The sequence below is a fragment of the Scomber scombrus genome, chromosome 5 (assembly GCF_963691925.1).
Source record: "Scomber scombrus chromosome 5, fScoSco1.1, whole genome shotgun sequence".
NCBI classification, from domain to species: domain Eukaryota; kingdom Metazoa; phylum Chordata; class Actinopteri; order Scombriformes; family Scombridae; genus Scomber; species Scomber scombrus.
In genome coordinates, this window is record NC_084974.1 from 4,119,476 (window position 1) to 4,134,995 (window position 15,520).

Sequence of the window (15,520 nt, forward strand, 5' to 3'; positions counted from 1 at the left end):
GAGAATAGGCCGACACTCCCCCCTTCTGAAATAGCTTGACAACCGCGCTCCTATTATTAACCCAGCGTGCTATATGGCAGTGGCAGGACATCTATACTACGCATAGCTGGAAGTCCGCTACTCGAGTTATTTCGGAGCCGTGTGTGAGTGGCAGGCCCCCACAGAGCCAGAAGCCCCCCCTAAGACCAATCTGCTTTATCCTTACACAAAGCACCACCGCTGGACAGAGAAAGACACTGTGTGCTTGGAAATGACCGCCACCTTGAAGGCTGAGAAATGTATAATCACATAAGTAGACCTCTATTAAGAATATTATCATTTAATTGTGTTTTTTTCCCCAAACACCATATCATCCACAGAAATGTATTTAGGAAAATTCAAACAAAACACGAAAAAGAAGAAATGATTAATCTTGAACAGCAGAACATTTTTAAAACAATTATATATTTATTTAATGAAGTCACGCTGGCTTTATGAAACTGTAAAATTTAAAGAAATGCAATTCTAAAGTGTAAATAATGTCAAATTACCGCAGATTCGGAGTCATTTTCTCTACTCATGAGTTTTTCTTTCCAGCACCATAAAGACTGAGTACTACAGAATCATTTTATTCATGGTGCTATAGGGGGCTTTAAAAAGGCTTCTGCTGTGTTTCAAGACTAAACACATGTTCTGCCAGGCACCACTTTACAGACTGTGCCAGAAGAATTCCAGTATTTTAAAGAGAAAAAGGGTCCTGAGGGGGTTGCAATTTAACGCTTTCACAACCAGATGGCGCCAGAGTACCACCAACGTACCCAGACGCACAGACGCGCTGAAGCTCCATCAGATTCCAGATGCAAACAGGTGTCGCTCTTTGCTCTAAGCTTTTCTTCTCTATGAGCATATGCAGAGAAGACTTTTAAGTATTTGTATGTTGACTCTTTTAATGAATTTTCGTGTTTGTTTTTTAAATTCATGTACATTAATTTTATGTGACGTTCATGGTTTTAATGTAAAGGTCGCACATTTAATGAGTTGTGTCTTTTGTCTTGTTCACATGATTAAATAAAAGCAGAGAAAAGAAAAGTGTCACACAGAAAAAGAAAATAACATCAGTGCTTTTTGGAGACGTGTTGTGCTATAAAGTTTGTAAGGTGCAGGTGCATAGAGGTGCAGTTTGGAGGAAATCCCTTTTGCTCCCTCTGTGTTTGAACCTTGCCTCTGTGGGAGGGGTGATGGTGCTCCAGCTCCTGTCACACATGCTGTACAGCAACAATAATATTTGGAGAGTTACAAGTGGCTGCGGTCTGCAGCACAAACCGAGACGCCTAACCAATGAGCACTCTCTTGCGCTAATACTCAGATTTCAGTTGACACTGATCATCGGTGTTTATGCGCGACTTTAAAGCTCAGCAGCTCACAGAACTTGGTGGCCAGTGTGGAAACGGTGCAAGATGGGAGAGAAGCAGGAGAGCAGCGCGGGTGCATAGTTTTCTGAGGACAAGCGGCGCTCTGTGCAATTGCGCACAACTTCTTGCTGCATGCAAACGCACCGCAGCTGAATTACAGAGTGGATTTTGCAGTACAGGAGCAGACATGGCTATACTAATTAGTTCTTTGATTGTTTTTACAAAAGTGCTTCTTTATATGAAATTAACACATTGCATGGAGGTTGATTTCTGCATACCTGTTCGCGTGGATCACCAAAAGCATGAAAAGCATCTGCACCGGCGTGCGGAGCAAATGAATGAAAGACAAATTGTTTTTAGGCTAAGTGCATTTAAACATGAATTCTACCTTCACCTCACGCCGGATTCTAGTTTCCTTGCACCGGGCAGCATGCCGCCAGATAACGGCTCCTCAGCATCCAACACCTCTGCAGGCGCTGACCTCATGGAATGCTTCTACTCCGGTGATGTCAACTCAGACCCGGAATCCTTCGCCGCGCTCAGTCTGTGTAAAGGTCTCCAGGGGGGGTTCAGCTATAATGGCATGGAATACTTCATCAGCCAGACCAGGAGCGAAGACGCTGCAGCCGCGTCCGGATTTGGAAACTCTTTCGACAGGACGCATGTCATCCGCCGCCGGAGAAGCGCTGAGCACCCGGCCGCCAACTTCACCAGCAGGTGTGGAGTTACACCTGACTCCAACTACAGCGCTTCCCTGGAGAAATACAAGTACATGGGCGAGATTGAGATTGATGGCTTGACTGAAACTGTGTTGAAAACTTTGGGGAGGTCCAAACGGTTTGCCTCCATCCCCAGGTTTGTGGAGGTGCTGGTGGTGGCAGATGAATCTATGGCTAAATTTCACGGGGATGACCTGAAGCATTACCTCCTGACCCTGATGTCAGTCGCAGCCAGGCTTTACAAGCACCCCAGCATTCTCAACTCCATAAACATCGTGGTGGTGGGCTTTATGGTGATAAATGAAGCTGACAAGGGACCAAAGGTTTCCACTAACGCAGCCTTGACTCTGCGCAACTTCTGCTCCTGGCAGAAGAAGTTGAATAAACACAACGACAAGCACCCTGAGTACTGGGACACCGCTATACTGTTCACCAAACAGGTAAAGAGACGCAATGTATCACATCGGTGGTGCAAAGAATATAATAGAAATGTACTGATGCATAACTCATGTGTTGGTGCAGGCTGACATCTGCACAGCTCGGCAAGTCTCCTCCATTTAGTTCTGTTAGCTGCTGCAATGAGTCACTGGAAAAGAGCAAGTGAGCCAGTTCTTTCCATCAAGCCTCACTTCTCTCTGCTAAGGAATAAGAACTGGGTCACTATCTGCCCATAAAAGGCTCCTTCATAATGATCCGAAATGTTTATAAAAACCCCAATTAGAAGCCAAACCAATCCCTCCTTCATTCCAACAGATGTAAGCTGACACTATCGCAAACATTCAGACTGCTTTCAGCTGTCAGATAATCCCATGTGGCCACCAGAGCTGTGACCACCAGCCAGTAAATCTTCTTCCACAGTCACTAACTTCTCTCTCTCTCCTCTGATCCTTGGTCGCTTGTGCCTGCTTTCCATTAGGTCCAGTTTGGCTCTGACTGGCCATCTGATACACAGCCTCTCTCCTTCACTGCATAGCAACATACAAAAACACTTCAAGGTCAAAGTCAGTGAAGTATCATCCCAGTGCTTGGAAATATCCCTTATTTACACTAAGGGCAATTATATGTAGGAAAGTCCAGGTCCAGTGTTGTTGTCCTTGTAGGGCACAATGAGCTGCTGCACAACAGCTGCTGCCTTGGAAAAAGTCTTGTAATAGGTTATGGAGAGTGAGTGGTGTGGTGTACACATGGCTGGCAGAGGGTGCTTCTGGCATCAGCAGGTCTCACTGTAACACTGGGTTAACAAGTTCAGTGTCCACTGTGAGTTCATATTTTCAGTATGAAAGCACAGGAAATTCATTTTATTATAAATATAATTTGTGACCAGAAATATTGAAAGTGGCAAAATGGTGTTAGTCACAGAAATACCTATTCCGCTTGGCTTGAAACTATCTTCCTGATAACCAATGAGTCATGGCCATTGTTCCTATAATACTCAATTGTTCCAGTGAGAAAAAGGTCATAACTTTCCCTGTAATGTTAAATCATCAGAGTCTACAGTAGCAGCTCTGTGAAGCTGCACTCAAGCATAGTGGGGCTTTGTGCTAAATGCTAATTCTAAAAAGACAAGGGTCCAAACAATACTGGATTTTTGTGGCTGATGCCAGTATTGATATTAGGGAGTAAAAAAATGCAGATACTGATATATTGGCTGATAAATATATATACTGTACATAAATGCCAATTTTTTTTTTTACAATGGTTCCTCAAATGTGGTTATCAAACACTTGTTACAAAGATATGTAATGCAGGCAGGATATTTTACAGTTTAACAATACACTGTACTGTATAAAATTACATCATGTATATACTTAACTTGAATTAAGAAAAAGGATCAAACACACATAAAATGCTGCCTATATAACTTTAAAATATATCGGTGCATATTGGACAACATATTCACCGATACTGATATATCTGTGATAGTCCAATATCAGCTGACTGATATATCAATCAAGCTCTGAATAAAAAAACATGCTAATCTTTAGCAGGTGTAATTTCGACCATGTTCTCTATAGTGTGTCAACATGCATGCCAACATTTATCACCAAACAAAAAGTACAACTAAGTCTGATGTGAATGTCGTTAGTTTTGATCCGATGATGACGCTACATAGGACGTTAAGGGACCACCAGATCACCATTCTGAGGGGAACATGTACGTTCTAAACTAAATGTCATGACAAACCATCACGGTCGTTAAGACGATTCAATCACAAGGAAGGAGAAAAAAATGACAGCAGCTGTAGTCGGCTAAGTGTGCTGAGCAGAAATCCGTCATCCCGTCACAACTTGGATCAAGATAAAAGTTCTTTTGCATGTCAGATGGTTTGTTGCTTTAATTGCTTAACATCAGCAGTGAGTAATATCCATGTCATTGTCATATTTGTACATCGCTCCTTATTAGCGCAAGTTGTAGAAGAGACATTACTTCCAGTATCCACATTCTAATGGAGGTAGGTTTGTCAGATGGCTGACTCGCATATGCTACAACATCCAATGGTAATACTCCAAATAGCAGTTAATGGATTCAGTGAAGGGAATTTTTTGTATAGAGCAGAATTGAACATTGAAGACCAAAGATGAACTGATGATGGACCAGACCACATCTTGGACATAAGGGACTGAGAATAATACATGTTAGCTAACTTGTCATTGGAAAACTGAAGTCAACTGATTCATAAGATGTCTAATACATATATACATATATTTATTAGAGGCTAACCTTGTTTTGGTCTGTATGTCGGACAGGACAGATTTGACTAATTAGCAGTAAAGGAGGGAAGAGGAGATGGTGCTAAACTAGTAGAGAAAAGGTTGTAGTTAAGTGGACATGGTTTCCCCTGGGCTGTGTGCTGCAGGTGGGACTCATCTAGTCCTCTCAGGTTCTCCTCTTACCTCCTTAACCATGAGGAAACCTGTGGTGAGAGATCTCCCTTGACCCTCTGCATTGTTATATTTTGAGAACAGAGCAAGACCAGCAAAGCAGAGTCCCATGTGTTTTGTATTAGTGGCCTTCGCGGTCTGTTCATTCTGTAGCTCATGGCTCAGCAACACAAAAAACTACTAGAACATGGATTGAGGCCTATCAGATTTGATCAAGTTTTTTAACAGTGAACGCCCATGCTTTTGTGTCACCAGGATCTTTGTGGTGCGACAACCTGTGATACGTTGGGGATGGCTGACGTCGGGACCATGTGTGACCCTAAGAGGAGCTGCTCTGTCATCGAGGATGATGGCTTGCCCTCTGCCTTCACGACTGCACATGAGCTTGGTAAGAAAGTTGGCCTGTTGTCAGTAACATTTGAGGAAAATGTTGCAGTTCAGCTGGGACTGCACACGCACGTTATGCATTTCAGATTTATGCTAATGCACACTTGGACTGAGTGCAGCAGGCCTCAGAGTGAGATATGCTCAGGGCAAGTAGTGCGTATAACCTCAGCTTAAAATGTCAAAGGAATTGTGCAGTTAGCTTTGACAGACGTATACATGCATAATCAGTGTGGAAACTGGCCTGGCTCGAGGGCTTTGCAACTTTCTTGATGATCTGTATGTGACTGTGGTTCTCGGCCTTAGTCCCAGATCACCACCATGTTTCAATCCTACCAGCTATTTAATTGCATTTACCTAACGTGCATTTTTAAATCAGTCCCTAATTAGGTGGGCGGAATGAAAACCAGCAGGTTTCTGAGTTCTACAGACCAGGGTTGAGATCTAGGCATGTTCAGCGTTACAGCTGCGCCACGTAACTTTGCACGCTGGCAGCTGCAAATGGCTAGCGAAGAGATAACAGTTTGAAAAACCTGAGCTTATGTCACCATGAAGTATTTCACATGACAACATTGAACTAACAGATGTACACTTATCTTTAGCAGGACAGCTAATCTGGTGATGTTTTATGCCAACAAAAGAATAAGCTGAGAAAAGAGAGGAATGAAGGAAAAGAAATAACACTGGTGTGTCCCCTCTGCAGTATTAGAGTAGGGTCTGGGGTATGGAGGTGTCCAGTGAATTTCAGCATACACTCTGCCATTATAATATCAACCATAGTTGTTCAATACCATTACTGGGAAATACAATGAAACATTTGTGATACGTTTGTACTGTATCAGAAGAGAAGTGTCACATCTGTGTTAAGTACAGAGCTGGAATAAGAACATTTCACAAACAAGACACACAAATATCTCTAAAGTGGACTAATTTATACAATGGACTGTTTTTGTTTAACCTGTACAGGAAGAAAAATGTTTTTAAAAAAGACCCAGCTGTTTGTGGTTTGGGTTATATGCTGGAACTACTTCTTGACGATGAACAGCTGGGCCCTGTGGCTATGTGCAGCACCCTGAAGTCTTGTTGTCGCAGTGAGGTTGCCAAGTTTAGTACCACTGTGACTGATCAGACACCAAAACCAAAATCTCTAGTCAACAACCATATCTGTCAACTAGCGCTGTAGCCGGAGATGCTGCAGAGAAGGGCTGGGCGGATGGATACGCTGTTGTTTTTCAAGAAATAGCATTGACAAAAACCTGCTTCTAAACTGAACCAGCTTCTTTTTTTTTTTTTTAATTTACAGGTTAAAAAAACAAGTTATTCTGTGTTAATAAGTCATCAGTAAAGGTGTTTTTTATAGGTATACTTTTTCAGTTGGCACAGAACTAGGCTAGCTGTTTCCCCCTGTCTTTGTGCTAAGCTAGGCTAACCATGTCCTGGTTCCAGCACAGATGAGATTGGTATCAATCTCACTCTTGGAGAGGAAGGAAATATGAATTACATATTAAAAAAAAAAAAAAAAATTAAATACTGAACTATTTTTTTGAAAGTCCCGTTTCTAATATTCTTGCTAACTCGCTAGCTAAAATGACCATTTACAGATAAAAACCTGCCTTGTACGATTTTAAATGACTGGTTTGAATCTTTCTATTTAAAAAATAAAATCATGAACTATTCTTTTAAATGTTGTTTCTAATGTTCTTGCTAACTTGCAAGCTAAAAATAACTATTTACAAAAAAAAATCCTGCTTTGTGCGGTTTCCAGTGACCAGTTTGAATCTGTCAGAGGTGAAAATTCAAAAAGGATCTGAAGTTTAACACTGCTAACACTTCCTTCCCTGTTTTTTTTAATATGCGGTTTAATGGAATGTATCAAATTACATGTAGTTTTAAACACTCCTAAGTCTGTCAAAGCCTAATACTAATAATAATACAAGTGACAGTTTCTTACAAATTTACAATAAGCAGTGATTGAGAAGGCTGTAAACGAAGCAGGACCCATGCCTGAGACCAGATGCACAAGTAACTCTCAAGGCCCCAAGAGAGGCATTGGTTTACAGTGCTCTCATATATGTTAAGTAATTACACAATTTCCACTTAAAATGATCCTGTCTCATGATTGAACATGCTGAAACCACAGTTTGTTTTCTTTTTTCTTTTGGAAAGCAGTACATGTTCGTATTTAGGGAATGAAATGATTTTCTTGGGAACTAAATTCCCCTGTCAGGCCTGGTTTACAACATGGACGTAAGCCACGCTTTATATTCCCATGCACAACTGCATTCCTGTCTGCTATGACATCAGCCTCAAATCAGTCAGAGTTGAGTCCTCTTTGCCTTATACATACATGCGTGTAACGATGTCTGGCAAAAGTTTCTCTTTGTGTTAATATTTTCAAATGTCACTGTCATCACAGCAAAAACTGCTTATCGTGTTTTAAATCATAGCAGGGCCGAAAATAGAAACTTTAAGAAAGACGTGACCTTCTATCTCTCTTCCCACCCCCGTCCTCTCCCACCAGGCCACGTCTTCAACATGCCCCATGACAATGTGAAGGCATGTGAGGAAGTATTTGGGAAACTAAAGGACAACCACATGATGTCTCCCACGCTGATTCAGATCGACAGGAGCCGGCCCTGGTCTGTATGCAGTGCAGCCATCATTACCGAGTTCCTGGACAGAGGTCATGGTTAGTAAACACTTCCTGTATATGTCTCTGGACTCAGATGGGACACTAATTCTGTCCAGGTTCCGTGTTCTCAGCTGGTTGTAATGTAATTGTACCAACACAAATACAGACCTTGTCTACCTTGTGTTACGGTTGAATTTGTAATTTCAAGTTTCAGCTTGGACTTGGAAGTCATTGACTGTCACATATTTCAAAATATTTTAGATTAGGTTATGATGTTTTATTCTAACAATACAAACCCAAGGAAATACTTATAATCTTCTTTTAATGGCTAAAGCAACAAGTGTTTGAATTTTTTAGTGTCTTCTTTGAGACTAATCCTCAAAAAACATGATATATTGAAAGTAAACACACTTCATTACTTTACAATAAATAACACTGCAAATTTCAATAGCAAGAGGATAAAAGCGTATCCCAGTATAATAAGAGAGCTGACATCATGTCTGCATTGACCAGTGAATCACAACAACAGAGGCTTTCCTCAAATTAAAAAGGGCTTACGTAAAGCTGCACTAATCAATAATTTTATATTAACAATGGATCCAATAACAATGTGTAATGTGAAAGGGGGTCACTCAGAGATGAGCCAACAGTGAATTATAACCTGACGCTGCAGTTTTCCTCAGCTCAATGGAGTGCCTTTCAGCTCATTGTTTTGGTTTTCAGGCCCAAAAACTAAACTGTTTTGCTTAACTTCCACCATTCTCATATATCAGGCAGCTGTTTTCCCTGAAAAAGTTCTTATAAACACCCTGAATACTATATATCCAGCACCTGTTTGTGACTAGCTGGTGAACACGGTGGAGCATTTAGCATCTAAAAAGACTGATATTTTCCTCAATTGCTGTAAAATCCAGCCAGAACCAGCTTCAAACCTCATTAGCTGGCTTTACCTGCGTCAGCTCACTCAAGCTAGTTGGTGAGCAGCTTATAGACCAGTTTTGTGTAGCTGGTTTAAGCAGGTTGGAGCTAGGTTTTTGACAGCTTGTAAAGCAGTTACTAACTCAGTGCTGGTAGCCGGCCTACGACGAGCTGTCATAAACCTAGCTCAAACAACCAGTTCTGAGCCTCTAGCTGGTTTACGTTGGTTTAAGCTAGGTTTTGACCAGATGTCAAAAACCTAGCTCAAACTGGTCAATTCACTTACCGGCTCAAAGTTGGATTTTCCAGTAGGTTCAGGACAGAACAGAGCTAAAACAAGATTTAACTTTTCTTTTTATTTATTGGTTGCCCCAAAACATGCCTCCACATTATTGCTAATGTTGCTCTACTATGTCTGCTGAATGTGTAAACAGGGAATCGTTCGCCAAAATTTAAGCCGCTATATCAAACATGTGTGTTCCAGCTTGTTGTGGTGTTCTGACACCAACTGGAAACAATTAACAATTTATTAACGTAGTTTCAGGGAAAGAAAGAGAGATGAACACAGTGGAGATCTGTACAGCAGTTGCAATTTCATGTAAACAGCAAGCATATTTTTTCTTGAGGACATACATCAGTAGTGTAGAGTTGTAGGGTGTATAAAGTGAAAATCTGCCCCTAAGGCACATTAAAACTGTTGATGAACACGAACACACTGAAGGTAATTTTCCTCACATACCTGTAGGACCTTAACTCTGGATATCTGCCTGGTAATCCTGTACCAACCTAACTGATGCAACTCAATTGCAGAAATAGATGGCTCATTTTTTTTAAATGCCTCAATAGAACAGAATGCAATCCATCAGAACTGCACTTGAAACGGGGGTGAAATATATACTAGAAATTTAAGGGATTGAATAAAGTTGAGGGAGTACTTAATTTCAGATTCTGATGATGATATACAGTATCCACTTGCTGTGTCCACATTCAATAAAACATTCAGAAGTGTATTAATATGTCACTTGACTATTTCCCCACAGTAGCTGCAGCTTCCTTACTCCAAGTCTTTTTTCTGTCTGTGTGTAAACTCCCATAAGTAACTTTAAGTGGATTCTGTTTAATGGACTAAATTAAACACACCAATTTATCACCTCCCCTTGACCAACCTGCTTACTGTAAGAAACAAACGAGCCTTTACTAACACGACTGTCTCCACTACATGAGTCATTCGCTCAATCTAAACATTATCAGGTGCCTGCACTGCCTCATGTGAAGCAAATTCTGCTTTTGTTCAGGCTGAAGACAAAGTTATTGAGCATACAGTGCAAACTGCTTTAATCTCATTCATGCATTATTTATATGTTCAAATAATAGCTGTTCTTGATCATATGATGCAATCACTCTCAACAAGAATGACAGTTTTTCTATGCCTCAGTGAACAGTTTTGAACCTTCACAAACACAAAGCAACATCAGCATTCCTTTTAGAATTGTGTTTTTGTGTCCATATGATTAATGTAGAGCTAATATCCATTCTCCTTTTAGCTCTATTTTTGTCTCCACTTACTCTTGAGGAAAATATCCGTCTCTTTAGATTCTAAATGCTCCGCTATGTTCACCAGCTATAGTTATTAACTTTGTATCTCTGCTAGTGGGTGCTGAGCAGGTAGCGAGCAGTGAGTTTATCAGAACTTCTTCACTGGAAACCGTTTCTGCAGCAGCTTGGACCAAGGCTTATTAGAGTGATGACACTGAACCTAAACAGTAAAAAAGTAAAGTTACAGGTTGTAAAAACATTGATTAGTGCAGCCTTAAGAGTTCATTGTTGGCTTTAATAAAATAATCCTTGACCACTTCCACACTTTTGGCCATAAAGTCACCCTGATTTTGTTTCTGTAGGAGACTGTTTGCTGGACCAGCCTCAGAAGCAGCTGTCTCTCCTAGACAACCTGCCAGGCTCCAGCTACAGCCTGCATCGTCAGTGTGAGTTAGCATTTGGCCCCGGGTCTAAGCCCTGCCCGTACATGCAGCCCTGCTCCAAGCTGTGGTGCACCGGAAAGGCCCGAGGACAGCTGGTCTGCCAAACCAGACACTTCCCCTGGGCAGATGGCACCAGCTGTGGCAACAGCAAAGTCTGCTACCAAGGGGTGTGCACTGATAAGAACAGCACCATGCACACCAAGGTAAGACTGTGAAAGAGAGCACTTCTGGATTGCTTGGTCGCTTTTAGTACAAATCAATGTACCATTGTGCCTATTTTCTCATTTTTTCCAGGTGGACGGCAGATGGGGAAAGTGGGGTGCATTCGGAGACTGTTCCCGAAGTTGTGGTGGAGGAGTCCAGCTGGCCAAGAGAGAGTGTGACAACCCTGTTCCTAAGAATGGAGGCAAATACTGCTATGGCCTACGCATCAAATATCGCTCTTGCAACCTCAACTCTTGTCCTGAAACAGGTACACTAGTTTCTGTTTCTCCACATTCACACAGGAAGACATAACTTAAGCACAAGACACAAAAAAGTGTACAATAGGTATAGTGAATGCTGTGATAGCAAAACTTTAAGTGAATTATGTGATGTCAAAAGTGTTGGAGTCAATCTCACCTGGAGTTGTTTCTATGCCTCCAGGTAAGAGTTTCCGTGAGGAGCAGTGTGAGGCATTCAATGGCTTAAACCTGAACACCAACAGACTTGGTGCCTCTGTGGTCTGGGTACCCAAATATTCAGGAATTTCTCCCAAGGACAAATGCAAGCTCATCTGCCGCGCCAACGGGACTGGATATTTCTATGTCCTTGCACCAAAGGTATGAAGCAGATTGGCTGTTTTCACCATTTCAGTTATCAAACATACCATCAGACGTTTTAATCAACCGTTCAATTTCCCAGCGCCTGAATTAAAACTGAATTAGTTCGAGAACATAAATTAGATTTATGAGACAACCCTGTGGGCAAGCTGCGTTAATAAAGTAGAGAAATGCCAGCGAGTTCTAAGAAGTTCTAGGCAAATGACATATTGACTGCTTTCACATTACCAGAAAAACATAATTACCCAACCATCTGCAGGCAGAGTTAAGTCTGATAATTGCTATCTGTGGTGCAAATGCAGCTCTGTCAGCTTTCATTACGCTGAAAGCAAAGTCCTGCCACACTTGTGATTTCAATGATTTTTATAGAAAAAGCCAAGACATTAGGGAATTCTGTTAATGTTCTGTGCTCGAAAATGGGTGTCAACTGTTGTACTCGCTAATCCATTCTAAACACCTTGTCATTGAACACCTTGTCATGAGTCCAAACCTTGTGGGAGGTGTAGTTGAAACACTTATAGAGGTTGAAATATTGAACAGTTCATATATTTTTCGAGGTTTGGTGTGCAACTGTTTGTCCAATACAAATTGGCCCTTATCCACGATGTTAGACGTGTAATAGCAACAACAGCAGCAAAGCAGTGAGAGGTGATGTGTTAGTGGCAGTACACAAAGTGGTTGCTGCTGCAGGATGGATAGAGTGGTCGGGAAAGGGAAACATGCCGGGACAGTATCACTTCACAGCTTTGGCTTGTCAGCAACTATTTATGCAACCGGCAAGGAAACAAGCTCATGCAGCTCTACAAGCCAACATCTCGTTTACACAAAAGGACACTGTCCAATCCCTCTGGTGCTACTTCTGATTTCCTATTCATGTTGTTCATTATGTTTGTTTAGTAAAAGGAATGAAGCATGTAAAGATTGGTAGACCACATTTTCTGTGTCCCTCTCTCTCTCTCTCTCTCTCTCTGTTGTCCACCCAAAGACCAGCATGTCATGTGTGTAATGTAATGTCTAAATTCTCCAACCCTGCAGGTTGTGGATGGTACACCCTGCTCTCCAGACACCTCAGCTGTATGTGTTCAGGGAAAATGCATCAAAGCAGGCTGTGACGGGAAGCTGGACTCTAACAAGAAGTTTGACAAGTGTGGTGTGTGTGGCGGTGACAACCAGGGCTGCAAGAAGGTCTCTGGGATGTTCACCAAACCCATGTAAGTAATGTGTCAGCACATACCAGAGGCTTGATGCAAGGAATCTCCTTGCTAATGCAAAGGCAGAATATTTGTAACATAAACACCAACATAGAGACCTGAATTAAGATAATGATCTTATTTTTGATTGATCATGCAGACCTGATCAACAGATGTGTGTTTAAGATAGGAACTCTTCCTGGAGCACAATAAAGTAGAGTATTTGATACACATCTTAAAACATGTATGGAGGGGATCTTTAACTAGCAGTTAGCTTGTGAGCTAACAAGATAAAACATTTTAATAAGGGAATTTTAGGGCTGCAGTAAGGCATATTGTTACTTATGATAAAAGATAGTGTAGGTCTTTCTTCATCTTTCCAGTTCGCATGCTCAGTTTGGCTAGACATGTCCTAAACTAGTCTCTTTACTAAAAGCACAAAGATTAAATTAATATTCTCACTGGACTTTGATTAAGACCAAGTGATAGAGCATTCCTTAATTGGAGATCACGTTTGGAATTATGTTTTTGGATTTGGTGGGAAATCTTACTGTTCAAACACAGTGATAAAGACAAATAATAACATCCCCTTAGCATTAAGAAACAACAGGTCCTGTGGCCAATGTGGTCAGTACTGAAACTAGCAATACTGGGGATCCCTGGTGGCCAAGGGGTTGGGGCATAATAACCATTGGCTAGTCAGGACTCAATATTTAACTTTTTCTCTACTCTTTCTCTCCAGTCATGGCTACAACTTTGTGGTGGTGTTGCCTATCGGAGCCTCCAACATCGACATCCGTCAGCGTGGCTACCGAGGAATGGTCAATGACGAAAACTACTTAGCAGTGAAGAATCGGCACGGCAAGTACCTGCTGAATGGCAACTACGTGGTGTCAGCCGTGGAGCGTGACCTGCTGGTGAAGGGTAGCCTACTGCGTTACAGTGGCACCTCCACATCTGTGGAGATTCTGCAGGCCACCAGACCTCTGCAGGAGCCTCTGACTGTGGAGGTGCTCTCAGTGGGGAAGATGACTCCGCCCAGGGTGCGCTACTCCTTCTATATGGCCAAGGAGAGTAAGGAGGAGAAGACTCTGCGGAAAGAGGAGAGAAGTCACACAGCACAGAATAGTGTCTTGGCGGATAGTAACAAAGTAGAAGCAAAGAAGCAGGTGATGGGTAAGAGGCCGGTCAGTCACTGGGTGACGGGAAGTTGGGATCCATGCACGGTGACTTGCGGTAACGGTCTGCAGAAGAGGCTGGTACAGTGCCAGAGCATGGAAGGACGTCTTGCAGCGGACTGTGCCAGTGCTGACAGGCCTGTCGCAGTGAGAGCATGTGGGGATCCATGTCCCATATGGGATGTAGGGGTCTGGTCTCTCTGCTCCAAGTCTTGTGGAAGGGGCTTTAAAAGGCGGTCTGTGCGCTGCACAACCGAGAATGGTCTTAATCTACCCAGAGACCACTGCTCTGGAAGGAGGAAGCCTCAGGAACTTGACCTCTGCAATCTGAAGCCATGTTAGAGCAGAACAGACACAGCCTGAGAATGTATTTTTGGCAGTTGAAATGACAATTTGACATGGACATTAGCCAAAATCATCATGCTAATGATTGTATAGCTTTTGTTGAGTGAAAGTACACTTAAATGCAACTGCAACTGTGTCTGTGCTCAAAAGAAAGCTAGTGGAGATGGAAAAGGACTTCCTGTATGTTTGCAAAGACAGACATCTGTTTACACAAAAGAAAAGAAGGAAAGCTGTCGTCTCCTAAACTGTCAAACCATCTGTGGCAGGTTTGATTTGGTTAGTCTACCTCTACCAGGATAGATGACACATGCCTGTGTGTATACACTAACAAACAGAGACCGAGACACATCTGCACACACATGTCATTACTTGTTATGAATGGGACGAGGTTCCAAAAGCAGTGAGAAGTGAATGTTCAGGACTAACTGATGAAATGGTGAGGCTCAACACTCACACTGTGCTGTTATCAGAAGCAAATGACATTTTTCTCATATCAGTGAGGAACTAATCGAAATGTGAAACACAGTACTGTATCTGCAACGTTCAACACCTGGAATTTATTTTTCTGTTTTTCTCGGTTCAGTGCTATTGGCTGTTGTCAAACCATCTTGTTGATGTAGCCAAATGAAAATCAGCAGTCTGTCACGCTGCCATTCAGAGTCAGCTCATTTATCTACTAGCTTTACAAACAGTGTGTCCTTCCAAAATGAAAAAAAAACTGCTAATATGTCCCACATACTTGATACAATCTTTCATTTTCACACCAATTTTTAATTGGTTCAAAGAATTCCTAAATTTAATTTATGACCAAAAATCTAAAAACATTTATAACATTTTATAACGAAGTTAGTTAGAGATCAGCTGTTAACACATTCTATACAGTGAATATAGGCTGTTTATATGGTGCAATCATCTGTGTCTGTTCTGTGTTAAGCAAAGTGACCAATGCTGAAGCTCAGCTGTTTGTTCTGCACTGCCAAAGAGTTATAACCTTCAATAGTCTTAGTCTGTCTGCATGAAGTAGACAAAAGCATGGCTTACTCAAAGTACCAGAGCTGTGCATTTCTGTGATCACCGCCGA

The 15,520-nt window shown here is 41.8% G+C and overlaps 1 protein-coding gene across 1 annotated transcript; it reads left to right on the plus strand.

Annotated features, from left to right (window-relative positions):
- Window positions 1–1,578: 1,578 nt before the first annotated feature.
- On the plus strand, window positions 1,579–15,289 carry LOC133980242 (A disintegrin and metalloproteinase with thrombospondin motifs 15). The gene is made up of 8 exons (XM_062418902.1): window positions 1,579–2,550; window positions 5,248–5,380; window positions 7,898–8,065; window positions 10,825–11,108; window positions 11,200–11,377; window positions 11,551–11,726; window positions 12,762–12,937; window positions 13,659–15,289. Exons 1-8 carry the CDS (start codon window positions 1,579–1,581, stop codon window positions 14,434–14,436), a joined length of 2,865 nt encoding a protein of 954 aa, XP_062274886.1. The 3' UTR covers window positions 14,437–15,289.
- Window positions 15,290–15,520: the final 231 nt, after the last annotated feature.

What these genes read in the sequence shown, in the direction of transcription:
- LOC133980242 (XM_062418902.1), top strand. Translation starts at nt 1,579, where the DNA reads ATGGCTATACTAATTAGTTCTTTGATTGTTTTTACAAAAGTGCTTCTT. An exon ending in CTATACTGTTCACCAAACAG is followed by an intron (nt 2,551 to 5,247) that starts GTAAAGAGACGC and finishes TTGTGTCACCAG; the next exon opens with GATCTTTGTGGTGCGACAAC. An exon ending in ACAGCACCATGCACACCAAG is followed by an intron (nt 11,109 to 11,199) that starts GTAAGACTGTGA and finishes CATTTTTTCCAG; the next exon opens with GTGGACGGCAGATGGGGAAA.